The sequence below is a fragment of the Pimephales promelas genome, chromosome 1 (genome assembly GCF_988280905.1).
Source record: "Pimephales promelas chromosome 1, fPimPro1.hap1.1, whole genome shotgun sequence".
In the NCBI taxonomy this organism is placed as follows: Eukaryota; Metazoa; Chordata; class Actinopteri; order Cypriniformes; family Leuciscidae; genus Pimephales; species Pimephales promelas.
Window position 1 is genome coordinate 11,000,807 of NC_142769.1, and position 23,473 is coordinate 11,024,279.

The following is a 23,473-nucleotide window of genomic DNA, read 5'->3' on the forward strand; positions in this document are numbered from 1 at the left end:
TACAAAAGAGGCAGGTTCTGTTAGTTGATATCTTATGGTGTTCTTTCATTTCAGGTATAGCAGTGACAGTAGTTGCAAAGCTGCTTCTAGTTTTCGGCTGACCTGCTTTAAAATTAATCTTCCTACCTCCAATAGGTGACACATCCTGAATATTACCAAACACAGGATCAGATAGAATTTTTACTTGTTTCTCGATGAAATCAACAACGTCAGAAAAGGTGGTTTGATTGTGGCGTCGCTCCTTTAACTCGTATGCAACGACTCTCCATCTGTCTTTGAGTTTGTAAGGAAGCTTTGAGAGGATGATTTGCATGTTAGTGGTGAGATTCAGCTCATTCATATAGTGAATATCTTGCATAGCGTTGCAACAACTCCTTAGGAAAAGACCATACTCTTGCAGAGCCTTAGCATCTTCAGATTTTATAGCCTTCCATAAAAGAGCCTTTTCCATGTATGACGAAGCTATTTTTACCTCATTGCCGAAGTTCTCTTTTAGCAAAGCCTTAGCCTTCAAGTAACCTTGTGACGGGGTCATGAGCTGGCAACTTCTAACAAGTTCTCTCGACTGTCCTCGTGTATATTGCTCCAAGAAGTGCAGACAATCTCCTGGGTTGTCTGCCTTTTTTTCCACCACTTCCTCAAATGTACGCATAAACTCATGAAAGCGCAAAGGATCTCCATCAAAGTACTGTATTTCTCTAGGTGGAAGGGAAGACAAGTTATGCTGTTTAACCAATAGGGCAGCTATTTAATTTTGCTTACCCATAAGCTGAAGCATGCTTGAATGGCCTGTGTCAATTTGGGAACTTGGTCTTCTTGACCCATGACCATCGCGATTCTGAATATCCAATGATGACAAATCAGGCAATGTAGCTTGTGAAGGTTTCATTTTAGGTCTTGTTGATTGTTGTTGTCCTAGACGAGGTGGAGAATAATTTGGGATCCTTTGTGTACCATTGATATATGATGTACGTGCTACCGGTATGGACTCTGATGCTGCTGGGACACTAGCAGAAGGAACGAATGGTTCTGCTACCGGATGTAGGGGTTTCAACACATTCCTATCCACAGATGAATAGGATACGGATTGAACGTCTTGATACACTTTTACTCTTGCCATTGACTCAGCTAATTTGATTTCCAAATCCAGTTTTTCCTTCCTTTTTCTCAACTGTTCCCCTCGTTCCTCTAAATCATGTTTCAATTGCAGCATCTTTTGAGAAGCCAATAAAGCGGCCAATTCTGCCTCAGCCTTGAGACGCATAGAAGATCGGCAGGATCGAGACCCATGAGATGTAGCTCCAGAAGATCTTTTACTGCTTATATTTGAAGCACTGTCCGTTGGTTGAATTTCATTTTCAAGGTTCCCGGAATACATTCCAGCTTGTAGGTGATGTACATTGAAGGGCCGAGTATTGTGTGCTGTAGACAACATGTCAATAGAGGATGTAATGTCAGATGCACAAACTCCTTGAGATGTAGCAATGGCTTCCCCAACCACAGGCCCACGGATAATAGAAGAAGCGGTGCAAGCTTCGTTCGTCCATCGTTGAACGTCATCCACAAAACCATTATAATGTTCCAAAATGGAGTCAAACCATTCATTTTGTTTACTTTGTTCCTCATTAGGTAGTAGAGGCAATACTCCTTTATGTAGCGCAATTGCATCATCCATAAGCACCTGTATCGTTTTCAACATAGAACACACTTGAGACGCATTATCATCGCATTTCATCAGCTCTTTCATTGATCCGATCAAATTCTTCACTTTGTTTACTTTACTCTTGCGATCCCTTTGCAAGGCTTCAATCTTAGCCACCAACGCCTTTGTCGTGGGTTTATGCTCTCGTTTGCTGCCATCAACAACAGCGTTATCCATATCCTCTGAATTCATCATTCTCCAACGTGACGGACAATGCGAGCTCCGTTTCAAACCGCACGCTCACAGAGCCAAACAATGAATGAACGTAACCAGGCAGTAAATCACACGAGAGCCCATAAGTACCAGAGCAACACAGAGCGCGTTCAACTCAACGCCAATCCAATGACAACAACAGCGTCTTCCACAACTTCCACTACGGCGATACAGCACAATCCATTGAAACCGCGAACGTACCTCATTTGCCGTCTGTATGTGCGTCGTGTCCGTCAATCCAAACTCTGCAGTGCACGTCCGCCACTACATGCTGTATGCAGGAACAGCCGTTTCCAAGTTGCGTCCATAATCCCCTTCGTTGTGTAGTTTTCTGTTGACTTAAATGTAGCGGCAACCTATAGCCGCTGAGAGGCTAGGCAGCAGGAAATATCCGTGACGCGTTTTCTTGCATTGAATATTCAGTAGCTTTTATTGACATACACGCAGAAACAATGAAGAACATACATGCTAACGGTCAACAGAAAGTGAGCACTCCCCGCTACTCACCCCCTCTCCACACACCCCAAACAGGAAACACTATCAGGTATATACCCACCAATACCCATGTGACCGTCACACCTGGAAACGCACGTAAATTACAAAATAAAAGACAAAACATTTTCTACACTTACAGGTATGATTATGAAATACTGGATTGTCATATTTTAATATTATAACTGTTATATTAAGAAGGCTATTTTTTTTAAATCTATACATAAAAAGCATTTAAAAGGTAGCGGAAAGAAAAGAAGGAATGGAAAGATCTTTGAAAAACTAAATAGCAAAGGGGAAAAAAACAAGTTTTAATGTGGCCTCCATTTAACAAGTAGTTTCATTTTTTTAAAAAGGAAACAAAAGCCCCTGGGCAATCCAAAAGTTTCCGAGGGGCGCTGCTGTAAAAAATAAAGTGGGTGAAACTTCCGGTGAGGCGGCGGAAGTAGCATTCCAATGGTATTTTGTGTGTTAGTTAGCGAAGAGGCTAGCTGTTTTTCTGAGAATTATTTTACTATTTAAAGACGCAAATCTTTATGAGAGATGTCGTTACGGAGCTCAGGGACAACATGTGCTGTTCGCGGTTGTATGTATAACCGGACTAAACTAATTCAGTGGCTTAAACGTGATTGTTTTGAACATTAAGCTGAAAACTAAATCAGAGTGATCCTGCCAGAGCCCGTTTCTGATCCTGCCAACGACTGTAGTTTCCATCACCTCCCAAAAGACGACGAATCTTCCTGTGTACATTTGTTTCAATTCTTAATATTCTATCAAATTTTATCAGCATGTGTTTGGATGTTCTCTACTGATGTTACACCTAAACTCAGGATCAAAGCCTGTGTTGACAGAATACCAAATGTGTCAGTTAATGTATTCAAGTAGCACATTCATTTATAATTTTGAATAAACTCCAAAGCACAATGACTAAGTGTGTATTTTTTATTTTAATTGTTTGTCAGCTCGCACAACTGTCTGTCACCATTCCTTGATGAGTATTGATTATTAATAATGTTAATAATACTCCCAATCAACTACTGCGGAGGGTAAAGGTACTGTTATTTCACCCTTTTGAATTTCGTTGAGGTTGTGTTCCCACATCGTTAGCTAGTTTGGATCGCTATAACTTGAACGACTGTCAACTGTTGAATGAACAAGTGTCAAGCATGTCAAATCGCGCTTTGTTTACTTCCAACCGGAAGTCGCGCCCACTTTTGACCCAAGGCCTCATGGGGCGTAGGAAACTTGTGGATAGAAGTTGAAGAAACAGCCCAATACAAGGTTAACAGTCCTTTGAGATAGATAGTCACAAATGTTGGTATGTATTCATATGAATACTTGACTCTCATGCTGGACACTCTCTCTGCTCCACAGAAGGATCAGTTCTTTCTATATTCCCACTACATCCGAATGAGACCCGAGTCGGATGCTCTGCTCATCAGTCAGGCTGCTGACTTCTTCAGGGTGAGAAACCAACAATGGGATAACATGCTTTAATTGATTAATATGCCAAGAGATGCAGCATAGGTTTAGCTATGTCCAAATGGCACGTTCCACCAATTGTATATAAAATAGGGCCTGTGTTTTACAATTGCTTCTTTTTGTGCTATGCTTTTCCCACAAATCTAATAGTTTTTCCTACAAAAACATGATATTTGTGCCTATACTGCTTAAAGTAATAGGATGCCAGTTTATCCCCTGCACTTGTGAAACTGAAGTACACTTTTATCATACGTTCTTATATCTTTATCAAAAAGAGTACTTATGGGAAAACACTACTTTAAAAGAATATATACTTAAGTGTAAACTGAATGTAATGTTTTCAGGCACTTAAATGCATGTTAATTGCAATTAAATGAAACCTTTTTATACAGTAGTTCCAATTTGTAATAAAGGTTCTATATGGAACTTTTTTTAATAAAATGAATCCTTTTTTATTGCCTGTGTTTGAAGGGGTTGTAATCACACATTGCAATGATCCACTTTTCGGGTTTTGCTATTACCTCTGAAGGCCAATATTCATATTTATATGTGAGGTCTCCGGGTCGGATTCCCTGCGAAATCCTTCGGATGTGACGTGCATGCGCGCTCCCGAGCCTCTCTATCCTACAGCCTATGCAACCCATAGACTGTAAAAGAAATGGACACAGTTACCCCGTTGATTTCAACATGCGACCAACGGCACTTCAGCTGACGAGTCTGATAACTCCCCAAAACGTCTCACAACACAGACTCTAACACAAACTCCACAAAAATATAAAAACAAAAGTTTTATCTGCTGAAGCTCGTCAGGCAAAACGTGAATCTGATCAACTCCAGACGCAAACGCGGATCAACATCGGCAACATAATAGTAGCTACAACATATTAGTAAACTCTAGTGAAATAGCAAGGTAAAGTACATGAAACATGACATGAATACAAAAGAATGTTCCAGGATAACAAAAAGACGGTGCTTTAGGATGTAACTTATTTTATTTACTAGATCTACTGACTAACATCACTCATCCACTACTACAATATTTTTTATAATACACATTTCCAGACACGTACAGTATAGTAATGTTACTTCCTACGATCTTACTGATACACTGAAACTGTTCCGTTTATTTCACTAACCGTTTTCGTTATCATATTATACATTCACCTATGTTGACATTGCTGATTGTGAAAGATACACGAATAGTCAGTGAAATGGCTTATGCTATATAACATCACATGTCAGCTAAATGCAGTTTATTGTAACATTATGATCGAGCACAGAGCATTAGTTCAACGTCAAGCTGATAAAAATAGGCTATTATTGTACCTGCAGTGGGAGTTTACATTAGTTTCCAGCATGTTGTGTGATGATTTTGCCATTGCGTTGAAAGTCTCTGTGTGGCCGGTAGTGAATGATCGCTCTTGAGATCTAGCACGCACACGAGCACGAGCGCTCTTGTTGCATTCTGAAACATCACCGCTAGAGGCCGCTAAAAACTCCATAGAGTACCTTTAAATGCAGTTAGCTGAACTTTAGAGTGTTTTTTGGCCCACTCAAGGAAGACTTTAGCACATCTTTATATGTAATTTCATAATTACTTTTATTATCTTTTGAAATATTGTTAAAGCATACTGTTTTAATGTACTGTATGAGTAGTTGAACATCATAAGTCTGACCTATTCATACTTGGCTCAACATACTGTAGAATAGTTCATGTTGCATTACTGTACTTGCCCACAGGGAGGCAAAAGTGTTTTTGATGTCTGTGCCATAAAAATAAAACATTGTTAAATTAATCAGCCAGATCTCTCTCTCTATAAAATTGAAATAAAAAAAATAAAAAAAATTGAGTTTGCTTATTTCAAATTAGTCAATAATATTATGGAGTTTTCTGCAATATGGATAGTAGGGAGGTTTTTGTGTGAGGTTGGGGAGGAGGAAATGTTGAGTTTAAAGATGTAATGTTAGGATTGCAAAAAGTATTGATTGTATTGTGTTTTAAAATATTTTAATTTATTTATTTGTATTTTTGGAGTTTGTTTTCTTGAGGATGTATTGGAATGACATATGATAAATGATAAAATAAATATGTTTTAAGCCTCTCTCTCTCTCTCTCTCTCTCTCTCTCTCTCTTTCTCTCTCTCTCTCTCTCTGTCTCTCCAGTCAAAGCTGTCTTCCTCTCTTGTTCCTGCTCCTCCATTTCCTCAGTGTCTCTCCACTCCCATTCAGAGACTGGAGCAGTACTGCCAGACACTAGAGGAACTGGGCGGTCTTAATCCCACTTCAGACTCCTCCCTCTCCATCCTAAGACACGCCCAGCGGCATGGAGCAGATCTGCGAGCCAGTGATCTCATCACGGGGTGTCTAGTAAGAGAATAACACATCCATTCATGTCTGAGTCTACAGTATGTCTTTGTGAAGTCACAGTGGGCATTTCCACTGCAGTGTTGCCTCCTGGTGGTCAAAAGAGAGAAGCTTGATGCAGTTTAAAGCACAACAGATCACAACAACAACAATATTATAACTTATACATGCTAACATTCTAACATTTTAAAGTACCCCTATTATGCTATTTTTAAAGATTCCTATTTTTGATTTTTTGGAGGTCTCTTACAATAGGTTCACATGCATCAAAGATCAAGAAACACTTTAATTTTCTCATAATATACATTGCACATCACCACATTTTTCAACGATTATCAAACAACTCGTCGGATGAATCTCTCTAAACCCCCACTTTCTGAGAGCTAGTCTGCTCTGATTGGCCAGATGGCCCAGTCTGTTACTGAAGTCCTCAGCGATTGTTCACACTGTAAAGACGTTCGACGATGATGTCGATTTTCACCCCGAACCTCCATTATGAGATGTTCCAACTGTAATTTATCAGCATCAGCATTAAAAAGTGTATGTCCATCAACAAACTGATGTGTATATTTCTAATTTATTGTGGTGCACATGCTGGAACTTTATTAACTATTAAAGGGTTAATTCACCCAAAAAGTCATTAATTACTCACCTCCATGCTGTACCAACCCCGTAAGACCTTTGTTCATCTTCGGAACACAAATGAAGATATTTCTGATTAAATTTGAGAGGTCAAGTTTCAATCCCTTAGGGTGCCTATCACTGCCACATAGGCACTCTAAGGGATTGAAACTTGACGGCCCAGAAAGTCATTGAAGAAAATGTTTAAATATTCCATGTGACTACAGTCGCTCAAATATAAGTTTATCAGCGACGAGAATACTTTTTGTGCGAAAAAAACAACAAAAATAGCAACCTTATTCGACTATTCCTTTTCTTCCTTGTATGCCTGAGACGAGAGTTCAAGAGATTTCCACGACGCGTATGCGTTCAATCTTTTGAACTCCCGTCTCAGGCATACAAGGAAGAAAAGGAATTGTCGAATAAAGTCGTTAATTTTGTTGTTGTTTTTCGCACAAAAAGTATTCTCGTCACTTGATAAACTTATAGTTGAGCGACTGTAGTCACATGGAATATTTAAACATTTTCTTCAATGACTTTCTGGGCCGTCAAGTTTTATTCCCTTAGGAGCCTATGTAGCAGTGATCCAGCTCTCAAATTTGATCAAAATATCTTCATTTGTGTTCCGAAGATGAACAAAGGTCTTACGGGATTGGTACAGCATGGGGGTGAGTAATTAATGACTTAATTTTCATATTTGGGTGAACTATCACTTTAATAACGGTTATATGTTAGCCGAACACTAACGTGCATGACTAATGTAACATTAAAGTTTGTGATGCAAATCTTGCTCCATCCTTTATCTTTACTCAAAGTAGTAAGAACAAAAGACAATCTACATTAATAGACACAGTTTTAGGTAATAGTGGCACACAGCTGCTTAGCAGAACTATTTCAGTAAGACAGAAATAACGCGAGTTTGCCGGAAACTCGCAAGCTGTTCTAAATATACTGGGTACCAGTCTTTCAAGAGAAAGCATTTTGGGAATTCCTTGCTGAACTTTGAGATTTGTGAAGCAGTTGTCAGTAAAATTACATGTTTGAGGGCAGGTCAAGGTGATAGGTGGGCATTATGCAAATGTTTTGTCTAGTGATGTAGAACTGTAGCGCAGTGGGACTCGACAGACGACATGTTTAGGTGGTTCAGAGTTGATTCATTCTTTTGGGAGATAATAACTATTTATCGTGCACTTTCGACTTTACAACTTTTCGTGCTTTTCCACTGCATGGTACGGTTCAGTACAACTCGCTTAAATAGTACCACCTCTGTTGAGATTCCAAGCGTACCACACCGATACTTAAATGTGACGTGTACACACTGCAGATCACTTGATTGGTCTGAGAGAATTGTCACTACCATTGTCATTGGATTTGCAACACGAGACGCCAAACACGCTAGATTTAGTAGACAGCAACAGCCACTGCAATATCATTTGTTCGTCCATTTTTTTTAAATGACTTGCTTGAAAAAAAAAAATTGAATACCTGATTCATGGTCAGTAGACGAGGTATAGACGTTCCTCTGGTTGGTAGCTGAGAACAGCCGAGAGCTAGATGGGGCGACGAGGAATGAAAATGTTTTTCAGCATCTATAACGATCAGTCTATAATCCCACACATATTGAAGCGATACTAAACTGCAGTGGAAAAGCAAAGCGAGCCAAGCTGTGCCATGCCGAGCCATACCATGCAGTGGAAAAGCGGCAATAGTTTATGTTTACATTCACAAACAGCATTATAGAGTGCCGAAGTTATGACGTCTCTCTGTAGGCCAAACGCAAAAGTAAGTTAGCATTTTAGCACTTCCGGTTCTAATGCTCTAAAGTCTATGGTTTTTGCTAAATTGCCTGAAATAAGGTCGGTGCTTAACAAAGCCTCTAAAAACACACCATTAATAACCTGCTTCTGTTTTTTCAACTTTATTGTGTCTGCTTGTTTTTAAAACTTTATATAGGCTTCAAAATGTATACATTTTGGATTAACTTGTTAAGAATATATCTTGATGGACAAAACGTGTAAGGGTCACAGCTCTTTGTTGAACACAGATCTTATATTTTGCGATTTTCCAAAAGTCTATGGGGAAAATGCATAAATGCCAAGTTGTCCTACAAAGTGACGTCATATCTTCGGCACTCTATTACACACTGACTGCAATAAAGGTAATATGGTTGAAAAACCATAATAGGGGCACTTTAACATCAGACCTACTGGTCTGAAATTATGAAATTAAGCTCATTACTTTTACAGTATCTTCATCACTTTTACAATCACCACAGCATTGTTGATTTGGACCTCACTGACTTTCATTGTATGGACAAAATCAATTGGAACATTCTTTAAAATGACTTACTCTTCAAAATATAGTGCTCTCTCTCTCTCTCTCTCTCTCTCTCTCTCTCTCTATATATATATATATATATATATATATGGCTTCAAGATATTAATAAAAACTATAACAACACAGTTTCATGTAGCTCAAATTGCTGCCAACAACAAATTTATTTATTTCCATAACACATATTTTTTTTTTCCTTATTTCCATTTCTAACACATAGTCTTGCATGGATTTATACCTTGAAAGCACTGAAAATGGCTTTGGATAAAAAAAAAAATAACATCTGTTAACATCTCAAAAATGTGGTTTCATGACCCTTTTCATGAACTGTCCCCGCCATTGATAGAAATTACTGTGTCATTTGTGAGACTATACTTCCCCACCATTGACAGAAATTTCCGGCTTTCCATGTTTTCATTGTTATATAGTAGGGGGCGCTATTAGGAATCTTCTGAAAGAGTACAGAATCTCCTGATCAAAATTCATGTGATGCTGAAGACTGTAGTAATGGCTACTGAAAATTCAGCTTTGCACCACAGGAATAAATGACTTTTAAAATAGATTACAGCAGAAACAAGTTCATTCAAATTGCAATAATATTTCACAGTATTTTGTTTTTTACTGTATTTTTTAATCAATGCAGCCTTGGTAAGATTAAGAGACTACTTTCAAAAACATTAAAAACCTTAATGTTCCCAAACTTTTAGTGTATATATAACTTCAATATTGATGCATCCTCCATAGCATATCAAATCACACAACAACAAGATGATGCTCTGCTGTGCTTATAAATCAAAATGAAGTAGGCCTATGCGTTTTTCTGTGATGTTTATGTAGGGGATACAGTCTGTACAGTATAAAAATGATTTAATTTATGGAATCTCCCAATAAAATATGAAAATCCAACGCATGTGTTTCAGATACCTGTGGCGGAGCGTGGAGAGCTAGTGCGTCAGGGTGAGCTGTGTGTGTGCGGTGGAGGCAGACGGAAAAAGACAGGAATCAGAAACGTCTTCCTCTATCAGAACTACGTCATTTTCACCAAACACAAAACACCCAACCCGGGATGCAGTGTGTACAGTTTCAAACACAGCATTAAGGTACACTCACTCAGGCTGTGGGGGGATACTAGTGTACTGCACAGTAAATTGTGGCGATAAAAAATTGTGGCGATATGAGGCGATAAATTTCACACGACCTCGTTAAAGGTGAGTTGTTTATGTGACACTGACTCTGGTAAAAAAAAAAAAAAAAAAAAAAAAAAAAAGTGTGCTTAACTGTAGTGAATGTGCATTTGTAGTTTACTTCAAATTTTCTTAAAAGTATATCTTAAAAATATGTACTTTTAAATAATATAAGATTAATGAAATAATAGGCCACTTAAGTGTACTTAAAGAGAGTACACTTTCATTACTATATTTCTTAACCCACTTTGTAAAATGCGATTTGTAATAATGCACTTTTACAGTAAAACTTTTAATTTGACATTTTAAATCATGTTTTTATAATATTTTATTTTACTTTAAAGAAGTACACTTCTTCATCTGATGTGTTGACTAACATACTACGGCATACTGATTATATTTTCAACTGTAGTGTGTTTTTGATATTAAATTTAAAATCATATTTTAAATATACTAAATTGCTACTTCATTATTACAAATGTGTAATCACTAATATGTTAGTAGATGACATTGAAGTTTCAATAAAAATTACATTAGAATACATTTCAGTTCACATAAATGTTTACATAAATGCTTGTCAGTGCATTCAGCAGTAAACAAACCATTTTTATAATTATGAAATTACACAGAAAGATGTACTTAAGTCCTACTTAAGTGGGTCAAAAGGCAATCTAGAGTTCAGCTAATTGCATTTAACATGCAATTAAGTCTCTGAAAACATTACATTACATTAAACACTTAAAGGGTTAGTTCACCCAAAAATGAAAATTAGCCCATGATTTACTCACCCTGACGCCATCCTAGGTGCATATGAGCTTCTTCTTTCAGACGAATTTAGAGTTGTATTAAAACATGTCCTGGGTCTTCAAAGCTTTATAATGGGAGTGGCTGGAGAAAATTTGAAGCCCAAAAAAGTGCATCCATCCATGATGAAAATACTCCACATGGATCCGGTGGGTTAAAACAAATAGGGCTGTGCAACAAATTGAAGCTCCTTTCTATTATATAGAAATCCTCCGACATTTCTCTTCAAAATGGCTAATTTGCAAATTGCGACCAATGTTTTGTTTGCTCTTTCCCCTGAGCTTCGCACGGCCGTCTGTCGGTAGCAAGTGATTATAGTTTATAAAGTTTTTTAATATGAGTATTTTCTGTAAGTATATTCTATTAAATATATTATTTCTGTAATAAGTGCCATTATTTTATATGCCATTTTTTTTAGTGTGTCCAAATATTCCTAATATTGGTAGTCTGTTCAGTAAAACTCACTTCTTATATACTCCTGATATTTCTTCAGGTCATTGCACATACACACTGATTTGATCTTAGAACGTCACACTAACTGTGTTTCCTCAGACGGGTGAGATGGGCCTCACTCAGAGCGTCGGGGAAGACGGACTGAGGTTTGAGGTGTGGGTGAGACAAGTGTCTCGCACCAGGGACTGTCTCACTCTCCAGGCTGCCAGCGTGCAGGAAAGAGGAGCTTGGACCCACGATATCGCACAGCTGCTCTGGACTCATGCCATCCATAACACAGGTCAGGAACTAACCTTTGACCTCTCACCTTTACATCACCAGTCTCCTCTCATCTCTGATGTCTGTTGTGTATTACTCTGTTCCTTTTCCTGTTGATAATTTTATTTTGATCCAGAATTGAATAAAATATGACTATGTTTATAGCTGACATTTCGCAACATTCCCCTTGTGAAAAATAGTACACTTTAGCATAGATTTAAAAGATTACTTGTTATTACAGAAATAATATACTTTCAAAGAATATACTTAAGTGTCAACTGAATGTAATGGTTTGAGACATGCAATTAAATTAAATGTTTTGTATGTAGTTATATAGTAAATTTATATTAAATCCACTTAGCTGAACTTTAGTGTTTTTTTGACCCACTTAAGTAGTTTTAAGTAAATCCCATATTCATAATTATGAAATTTAAATATGGTTCAATGCTGTCAAATGTACTGACAAGCACTTATGGTAAACTAAAATATACTTTAATGTAATTTGTTTTGAAACTTGTATGGCAAGTATTTTAATCATGCATCTTAATCAAGTTGTAATTTTGTACATTTAAAATATAAACTTTAAATGTAAAATTGAATAACACAGTACAGTTAAAATTATAATCAATACCTGTCTGTAGTCTGTTAGTCAACACATCAATAAAGTGAACTTCTTTAAAGGTCCCGTATTATGCCACTTTTCACAAGGTGTAAAATAAGTCTCTGATGTCCCCAGAATGTGTATATGAAGTTTCAGCTCAAAATACCCAACAGATCATTTTTTACAGCATGTTTAAATTGTCATTTTTTGAGGCTCAGAAAAACACGCTGTTTTAGTGTGTGCCCTTTAAATGCAAATAAGCTGCTGCTGCTGCCGGCACAGGGGGCGGAGCTTCATGAGCTCGCGCGCAATCTCTAGGGACAATTTCATCTCATGGAATGATGATAATATCAGAAACTCTCAGTAACGGTGTTCATTTCGAGTCGGACAATAATGCCTACAGAGTCAGAGTGCTGTATAGAGATGGAACAGGTATAGTTTACCCCAGATAGCAAACTGACATTGAATCAACGTGGAAACGACGTCTCTCATGACATTGAAACAACGTTGATTTGCTCATCGAATTAACCTTGAACCAACGTCAGACGCGGCATTCTTCAAAGCTAAATGAAAATCGAAAATTAGTTTGCTTTCATAACGTTGAAACAACGCGTTGATTTCAAGTTGATTTTCCGTTAGTTTTGAAAGAATGACGCGTCTGACGTTGGTTCAACGTTAATTCAATGAGCAAAACAATGTCAGATCAACGTTGTTTCGATGTCATATTTCCACGTTGATTCAATGTCAGTTTGCTATCTGGGACTAGTTCAATTATGGTTATTATTATAACATATTTGTCATCTGCTTGTATGTATCCATTATTTATTATTAGCTTTCTAATTTTCTTTAGATTTTCGGTCTAAAAGTGACCAAAAAGACATTTAAGTCCAGCTCACCATCGGTGTCGCCAATTCCTTTGTCTCCAGAATGTGCTTACGCAAGGCTTAAATTTTGCTTAAAGGGCACCTATTATGACATTTAAAATGTTCCTAATATTGTTCTGGGAGTGCCCAACAACAGTTTTACATGAATGCAATGACAAAAAACACTTTTGTTGTCTTATAATATGCATTTATTTTTACCTGATTTGCTCACCGGCTCCCAAATGATTCGTACAACGACTCATTTTTCCAAACCACTCCTTTGCGTAACGTTAATCGGCGGTGATTGGTCAGATGACCCAGTCAGTTATTGTTTGTTAGCCCAACGCATAAACATATTGATAAAGCACTGCAGTACTACAAGACGCTCTATTCTTTATGACAACTCCAATAACAGTGACAAACATTTCACATATTTAAAAAAATTGACATTGGAGACCTAGAAGCTGTGCTGAGCGTAACTTACACACACACACACACGCGTGCACACTCACACATACTTATTGCGCCTTCCCTCCTTGCTCCCCGACGCTACAAAACCCATAAAAGCAACAATTATTAATAATACTTACAGGTTGTGATTCGGAGGAGGAAGCTGATCCATATACACTGGGTGCTGAGACCTCCTTCAGGAACAACCGGCTTGCGAATCCACATTTGAATTCATTTATGTTTTTGAATGAGTCGTCATTAAAATGATGAGAACACAATCGGGCTATACTGTTGTGATATCGTTGCAAATATGAACTCTAACCACCGATTCTTCACATGCTCGTCCCTGGTAAATGAAAACAAAGTGGCTGAACTATCTTTGCATTGTAGAACACAGCGTCTTCTCGACATGACGCTATTCAGCTGAAGTATTTGTGTTCTAGACTTCAAGTTTACACTTCCGTCTGCGCTAGGGATGGGCATTCGATTCAATTTTCTTAGTCGATCGTCGGAAGAATTAACGATCGACTATCGATTAATCATTAATATTTTTATATTCAAATTTATTATTTATTTAACTTTTTATAAATTAAAATGCAATGAAAATACAAAAATGCAGTGTTTTTCCTCGATTAGATCTTACAAGATAATGAACTTGTGGCAGTTAAACTGGGCGTTCAGTTAGGCTAAATTTGAAGCGCGGCTGTTCTCTAACGCAACTGAACCTGCAGCTGCCTTCGTTTGTTCCAAAATAATAAATAAATAACTTAACCAAAAACATAATAATATTTATATCTGACAGGTTTTGTCAAAATGTAACGTTAACTCAACTATCCAGTCGAGAAAGGGTGAGAGAGATTATCCTACCTAACAATCAATAGGCTACTTAAAGCCTCATAAAAAATAACTCACATACAACTTCTGCTCCAGTCTAGGTGTTTATACTTGACGCGCTCGCCTGATTGTGAAACACCGAATACCGCAAACTCAAAGACGTCATTTTTCGGACGTGCCGAGTGTGAACAAATGCTTCAGTCCAGCCGCTGAAATATCTCTCTGATGAGGAGGACTGATGTTACCGGGATGCACAGGTACCTCCGCGCTAACATGACCAGCCTGGAGAACACGTTCACTTTCCACTCACACTACGCAACGCAGCAGCATTAGTTTAATGATAATCAACAACAAATTAACGTGATCGACGAAATTCTTAATGATCAATAATCGATCGTCGATTAATCACGCCCATCCCTAGTCTGCGCGCGCAGTAACTGGGCACGGCCAATATGCTTATGTTTCGTATCTACATCACTACGAAACAGCTATGACTCGTTTCATTTCATAGACTCAGAGTCGACTCTCACTTTTGAAAGACAATAACTTTATATACGGTGCACTTTCAGATATAAATCTTTGGATGTTTCCTTTGTATGCAGGATGTTTTCATTCCTTAGAGCTATATTCCACACCACATGAACAGTCATTTTCAAAAATCCATGATAGGGGCTCTTTAAAGGTGCGCACATTCTCCCTTCAAGTTTGTTTTTTATAGATCACAACCTTTGCGTGGAAACTGGCGTACGTACCTATCCAGCCCTGGTTTGTGCGTACGCACACTTTATAAATGAGACCCCAGGTCCGAATGATGATCAAACATACACTGATGAGTTTAATAAAGTTTATTGCACATCACACAAAAGATGAAGCGTCAGTTTTACTTCAGAAAATCAGCGTAAGAGCTGAGTAAACACAGTAAGTTATAAGTTGAAGGAGTTGAGGGAGCATTCCTGTGGGCTGATGTTAGTCAAAAAAACTGTTCTACTGACGTCATTAAAGAAGGAAGTAGAGGGATGTAGTCCAAACGGGCCGTTCGATGTAGGCTACTTCTGTTAAATAAAATATCATGCTTGGCATGGAACTTTGAGCTTTATAATTTTACAGATATTATTTATACTCTAACAACAACATTACACACTAACTAAAGTTTGAAACCTGGGACCACGAAGAACGGGACCTTTAAAATAAGATTTTTTTTTTATCATTAAATCATAATGATTTAAAATGTTAGAAATTAACTTTAGTTTGAAATAATTACAAAGTGCACTTTTTACGAGTGTTGTTCATCATATAGGGCTCTATCTTGCACCCGGCGCAAATGACTTTATACACAAACGCATGTATCAATCCTATTTTGCACACGTGCAAAGCGGGATTTTTCCCTCCACAGACGCACGTTCAGTAAACTAGGAAATGAACTTGCGCTCCCTGGGCGGATCGACGCAAAAAGAAGGCGTGTTTTACGGCGCAAATATTCCCTGGTGCTATTTTACACTTCCAGAAAACAATTGCGCCACTGACCAGAAAAAACCTGGTCTAAAGTCAGTGGCGCGTTGCTCATTGTTCATAATGCTATTTTAAGCGCGCATGCTTGGCCATAATGTAGCGGGTGCACAGTGCGCATACACTTTGATTCTCTCATCAACACAGATGCATCAGTTTTTATTTGTGCAAATTATACATTATAACAAGGAAAAATATTAAAACATGAGGGAAATCATTGTGCTTTACATGAAGATGAAAAACCTTATTACCCATTTTTTAAGGCTAATTGCAGTACTAAAGGATCAGACCTGTTTGCCCAGTAGTGGCAAGAAACATACATATATAATGTTTAACCGACGCTGTGCGAGGGTTTCTCCCATCCCCATACAACGTCACTTCTCTGTCTTTTACTGCCCTGACAAGAACGTCGGTCTCCTCGGCTGTGAACGCTCCTAGCGCTCTAATTGGTTTATTTGACGTTATGCCCAAACCACACCTATGAATAATGAAGCTACTTCAGACCAACCTCTTTTAGATTTGCGCCAGGCGCGAGAGGCATTTATCCCGCCGGGAAAATAGCAACAGCGCCGGGACCCGCCCACAAAGTTACTTGCGCTTTGCGTTTTGACACTTGCGTTTTATATCGTTAAAATAGGGCCCATAAAGTGATCTTGTCTCTTCAGAAAACTTGGACTAAACCACTCAATTCATAGGGATTAGTTTTACGATCTCTTTATTAACTTTTTGAAGTATCAAAGTGGTAGTTGCCTAGCTATCAATGAAAGAACAAATCTCTCAGATTTCATTAAAAACATCTTCCATTTGTGTTCGAAGATGTATGAAAGTTTTATGGGTTTGGAACAACATGAGCTGCCATTTTGCAGTGATTATTTTGTAAACTGTAATGGATTATAAAATACCAAAAAGGTAAGATTTTTAAAACAGTTTAATCTCAAATCAGTATTGTTATATAGTTTGAACTTGCCGATTGCTAGCAACTGCTTTCTTTGCGGAAGCTTTGCGTTTAAAGACCTAATTATGTATTTCAACTCAAATCAATGTTCAGTGTCTTATTATTTACTTAAGTTGATTTATAAAATTATTATTAATAAATTATTTACAAAAGTTTACATTTTGGCAAGAACGGTTAAAAATCCTGGATGTGTTCTTGACACGCCCATTTTACCAAGGATGCATCGGTTGGTAACTTTTGTGAGCTTGATGGCAGAAATATCCCAGCATTCAATTCGGCATTCGAGGAAGGAGAGGCAGGTCAAAGCCAGGCAGGTAATTAGTTTTTCTACAATTACGTAGCCTATGCTAGTTCACTAAAATCACTTCTGAGAACATTTGATGCGAGAAATCAACAGTGTAGATTTCAAATATTGGCATTTTTTTTACGAAGATTTATGGTGAATCGAAAATGTGCTCAAACGTTTTTGGAAGTGAGAATCTCCATAAGTGCCTGCAGGTGTTAGCCAGCAAGCAAACCGGCCAGTTTGCTCACAGACTCGTTTTTCCCCACAGTCAAGATACCATTGCAGCCTGGCTGTTATGGTCAATAATTGTCGTTATGTTTGGGTACTACAGACGGTGTCTGTGTGGGGGTATTATTGCGCAATACCAGCAAGAACAGATCGTCTCAAACTGTCAGCAGCGTTCTGTGTGCTCGTCACCTTGTGAGTTCATTCTTCCAAGAACAACTAGCAAGAGTGTTCTCCCCAAGAACACAAGTTCATTCTTTGCATTCTTGGTTTTGAGAAACACCCAATATCTTAAACCCGATGCTTAGCGTCTACATGTTCCTCTGTTCATTGATTGGCCGGCTGTTTTCGATATCGACGTCTCGGACTGAGTACAGAAGCGAACTGAAAAGAGAGGAAGTACGAAGTCTGACGAAGTCAGGCTAGTCTTAGTAGGCAGTGTACTAGGATTTTGAACAGTTTTTGAATTTTAAGCTTTAGATTTTAATGTCAAAAATCCATTAGTTAAATACCACAAAGTTCTGCTCTATTAACTAAGTGCCCATTCTCCCTAATTAATGAGCTCTTAAATATGAATACTTTGCAGTTATTGACCTAGTTATTTATGTATAATTAAGACAATGTTAAAAGACAGTTTAATTAGATGTCTTCTGTCCGTGTATATGTTTTTTTTTTCTTCTTCTTCTTCTGCAGGATCTTGTCTAGGGGCAGTTTTTGGGAAACACCAATTTGTGATTTAATGATTAATTATGGGAATTGGAGCCGTGTCAGTCATTAAGGCATTGATTTGCATTTGCACTTTTGTCTTTTCTTTATGCAAATGAGACTTAAATTATTCTTTACTCCACATTGTATTCTGTTTTGTTCATTAACCATCATGTTTAATGATGTTTTCTATACTTTGGACTCTTAAAAATGTACTTGTATACTGAAGTCACACAGACATAATTTATTGTAGAGAATGCCACATCCATTATCATGCTCATATTTGACAAAAAGGTGTGTGTGTGTGTGTGTGTGTGTGTGTAGAGTTGTGTCTGAAGGAGTCTCTGTGTATGGGAGTTTCCAGTAAGTTGCTACTGGATGTGACAGGAGCTCAAGTTTCAGAACTGGACTCCAGCTTCAGCCTGAACGACAGAGGTACAAACACACACATCTTAAATGCATAGACTTGTATGCAGCTACTCATACATACTATAACGTAACCCTAAAAGAAACCTTTCTACATTTTTACAATATATATATATATATATATGAAGAGTTCAGATGCAAAAGCCTCTAAGTGCCATTTGAAATTTTCTTCTAGAATGACCATTTTTATCAAGCTTGTATATTTAAGTTCAGTAATTTCACTTAAATGGCAATGAAGATTACCTATTAATTGTCATTTAAGTGAAATTACTGAACTTAATATACAATCTTGATAAAAATGGTCATTTTAGAAGAAAATTTCAAATGGCATTTAGAGGCTTTTGCATCTGAACTCTTCATATATATATATACTTTATTTTTATACCGTTTTTGACAATTGAAGACTTCCCCAAAATAAGGTTTTGTCAGGATCAGCTACAAACTTGTCCCCAAAATATGGTTTGGTAGGTTCAAACACACGCACACATTTATCGGCTGCATCCAAAATCACATACTTCCCTATAAGATAGTAGGCGAAAAACAGAATGTGACAAACGAAGTTTGTCTGAATTCACAGTACTTATAAAATATTTGGTAAAAATGTACCCACGAGAGAGGATTTGTGAATGACAGTGGAGCGACGTAACTTATGCTGGTAGGTCACATGATAATGACAGGTGAATGTACATACTAACATGGTGAACATTCATACTACACACATTCATACTGTATAGAACATGCTTTTTAGCGGTCGTGAAGCGATTACTTATTCAAAATAAGTACCTACTCAAGAGAGAATGCGATTTTGGACGCGGCGTTCCTTCACTACTTGCAATACTCCTTGTTTTCCAACAGATGTCACTTTATCTCTCATCACATTAAAACAGTATTTTCAAAACTATGCTTTAAACGTGGCTTAAGACAAATCAATCATGTGATCACTGATCTAGACTTTTTATATGGATTACATATGTTATGTTGGTTGTTTTAATACCACTTATATAGATGATACATTTTTTGTGAACACAATTATGAACTCAGAGCCACACTAGACTATTTTTGAACACGGTTTTATTCTTTTTCTCGTTCTCTCTGTCAGTTCAGAGCAGTTGTTCAGATTCATCTTCTGTGGGCAGCATGAAAGGGGGCGACTCACCCGCCTCTGCAAGAGATTCAAAGAGAAACAGCGAGCAAACAGGACACACTCAGGTGAGTCACACACATTCACATACACACACAAGCAGTGAGTAAAGATGATGATGATGATGATGATATGTAATTGTGTTTTATAGAGCACTTCACCCTCCACTTCTGTCTGAGTCATATCAGCTCACAATGCAAGTCTTAAAACTCATGTAAGTATTTTAAATGTGATATTATGTTTTTTTTTTCTTCTACTAAATTTTTTTTTTACCCATAATATGTTGCTTGTTTATGTATTTATTCAGAATATGTGGGGGAATAATGCTTTTTAAAAGCAGAGTGTGCAGTTGCAGCATTTACCAGCAGGGGCTTATTCAACAAAACATTAATATACTGTACTATTAAATGCACATTTAACCCTACAACTACTGTATCATATTTGAAATACAGATAGCTTCTAAATTATGGCATGATCAACTTGGCTGAAAACTACATCTACTACATACCACCTGCTGTCTGATTGAATTTTTTTTTTAGTAAGTAAAGGGCCTTTTAGTATAATTGTAAAAACGCCCACGTCAGGTCATGGTTCATGTGTCCTTTTTACTGTTCAAAATGAACTCTTACTGCCTGAAGCAACTTTGGTTTACTTGAAAATCCATAATTTTTTTTTTTTTTTTTTAGAAATCATGTTCAAATATGATATGATCCATTGGGCTTTTGAGGAACATTTATTTATTTATCAGTGCATTACATTGCATTATATGTTTTTAAACTGCAGAGTGTTGATCATAAAACTATAATAATTTGATTAACATCTTACTAACCCTATATATATATATTTTTTTATATAAAATATATATTTTACTAAATATTTTTTACTATAAAATTACTATAAAATGAAAGCTATACAGTATATCTAACCAAGTTGTGTTCCAAATTTAAAGTTGATATTACAAAAATTGAACTTCCCATGAGATTTTGTTTAGGCGTTATACCAAAAATAGCCACCGGGTGCCATTGAATTTAATTGTATGCATTGTGCAATAACAAAATAATACATTTCTATCCAAATATCACTTCTGTTAAATATGGAACCATAAGACTCAGACCTTTCTGACAATATGTGTTTTGTCAAGAGTAGAAAAGATTTTGATAATAAATTATGAAAGATAATGCCCAAAAGGGGAGGGGCCTAATAAAAAATACCGTTTCTATGGTAACGCAACATCCAATTTCAAAACGGTTTTCACAGGATGAATTCTGAGTTCGTAATCATATATATATGTATATATAATACTTTTTAGAGGACTTCTTGCTTTACTTTTTAAAATAAAATTTTATCTTTTTTATTGACAGATACTAGATTATGTTTTATTACGAACTTTTAGCACTAAAAAAGTTTCAATTATTAAAAGTGTGTGCTTCGACTTAATGTTGACAAAGGTCAGAAACTCATGTAACGATTTCAATTTTTTGATGCGCACTCTTGTCATAAATTCATATATTACTGTTCAATCTTAATTCGTAAGAAAAAAAACAGCACTAAAATATCTATTTAGGAGTCTTAGACCTTTCCAACGATATTTAGTTTGTCATGACTAGATTAGGATTTAATAGTAATATAGTGAAGTAAATTTAGGTTGCCCATATACGGGCAAGTGACAAATTGACAACTAAAATGTATTTACATTTTTATTCAAATAGTCTGCTATACTGTTTTATGTATCTCATTGATTTACATTACAAGCTCTCAGAATTTCATCTTACTTTTTGACCATATAAAAATCAATATCTGCAACAAATTGTATATATTTACCGAGTTTGAGCCTTTGAATGAAATGTAGGTGTTTTTTTATTCTCAGTATATCATGCTATGAGCCTGATGCATCAGTTGTACACACATACAGTATGTATGCATAATAGCATATTTTTTGTCTGCTCCCCAGACAAAATGGGCGCGGTTTCTTTCATCAACGCATATATTTACGACTGGGACAACTGGGCACAAACTGGATCATGAGACGCACACAGCCATATGAACACAGTATTACAGAAGACTGGAGGTCATGTGTCAGCAGCCGTCTCGCTTCTTATCATTTCAGTTCCTCTTTTTAATTGACTTTCAGTCTCAGGCCCATCACACACATTAGCAACTAAAAAAGATGACATTCAAGTCAACATGGAATCAAATTATACATTCTCAATAGACTTTACTGGTGTGCACGATTCAACTGTGTACATTTATACCAAAAGAAAAAGTGTTTATCTTCATAATCTTTTATCTAAATGTAATAACTATCCATTTTGACTGTAAATAATATAAAGATAGGGGAATAATTGAGAAACATGGAAATGTTCTGGAAAGCGAACTTGACCTTTCATGTTGACTTTTAGGTGGATATCTTTATTTAAGTGCACTTGAATGATGAAAAGATTGAAATGAACGACAAAACGACGCAAGATTTAGCTGCGTTATTCACCAAATTCTACAGAAGTCACATGGAGCTTCATACATCATTGTAAAAGTTTTGTTTTGTAATCTGTGATGCAAATGTGGATCGAATCCGAACCAAACGCATGCATTTCGCAAGATTTTTCCAAACGTAAGCTTTTGCTGTGATTTTGAAATATTGCTGTCGAAAGATTCTGTCAATGCAGCAAGTTGCGCTTTGTGATATCAAATCAAAATAGACTGTTGGCTGAGGACACATCTGGTATTTCGGCCCATCTCCATCTCAGAGTATTGAAGAAAGAGGGAACGTTTTATTCTCCGTTCTCTGAGTTTAGTTAAGCACCAGCTGTCTTTTATTGCCATGGCCAATCCGAGAGCCAAATCCAGACCTGCTTTTCAAAAGAGAGCTGCTATGGATGGTGTGTTTTGCTTTATGAGTTATGTAATTATTTAACTCCGCCCTCAGCTTTTCTATTAGTAAGATTCTGCACAGTCTTAAGCAGTATTAGATGCTGGAACGCTAATCTACTCAAAGGTTCAACCACGTAAAAACTGACTCTGACTCGAGCAGTTGTAATCCACTTTTGAATTTATGAAGTCTGACTCTGGAAAATCATCCTTTATAAGCTCGACTGTACTTCAAGTCATCTGTCTTTTTGCATATTTTAGATGGTGGAAACTGTTAGCTTCTGAGCATTTATTTTACTGATAAATCAACAGCTAGAGTTTTTGTTTGCCTTGTGCTAAAGAGTTTTTACTTCAAGTTGTTTATTGAGCTTGATGTGCTGATACACCTGTATAAAAGCAAATTCCCAAATAGTTTCTTTTTAAATGAATATTAATTTCTGGGTTAAGTTCAATCAACTGCATTTGTGGCATAGTGTTCGATTACCACAAAAAAAAAAAAAAAAAAAAAAATATGTTGACTCAAGAATCAAACTTCTGGTTTGGCTCTTACAAGTGAATGGGGGCCTATATTTAAAAGCACAAGTTATCATTTTATTGAGGTACCTAAATAATGTTCCTATTAAAACATTTATTATTTGAGATGTAAATTAGTTTAAAGGAGAACTCCGGCGCAAAATCAACCGTTTGGTCTAATAAAACATTGGTACCT

The 23,473-nt window shown here is 36.9% G+C and overlaps 1 protein-coding gene across 2 annotated transcripts in view; it reads left to right on the forward strand.

Moving 5' to 3' along the window:
- arhgef40 (Rho guanine nucleotide exchange factor 40) overlaps positions 1 to 20,113 on the forward strand; it is a 66,742-nt gene extending 46,629 nt beyond the window's left edge. For both annotated transcript variants that reach the window (XM_039652533.2, XM_089126452.1), the window contains 7 exons: positions 3,782 to 3,871; positions 6,053 to 6,256; positions 10,129 to 10,308; positions 11,749 to 11,929; positions 18,657 to 18,767; positions 19,858 to 19,967; positions 20,051 to 20,113. In XM_039652533.2, the coding sequence (XP_039508467.2) occupies positions 3,782 to 3,871; positions 6,053 to 6,256; positions 10,129 to 10,308; positions 11,749 to 11,929; positions 18,657 to 18,767; positions 19,858 to 19,967; positions 20,051 to 20,077 (903 nt within the window). In that variant the 3' untranslated portion in view covers positions 20,078 to 20,113. The remainder of the gene's footprint in view (positions 1 to 3,781; positions 3,872 to 6,052; positions 6,257 to 10,128; positions 10,309 to 11,748; positions 11,930 to 18,656; positions 18,768 to 19,857; positions 19,968 to 20,050) is intronic.
- Positions 20,114 to 23,473: the final 3,360 nt, after the last annotated feature.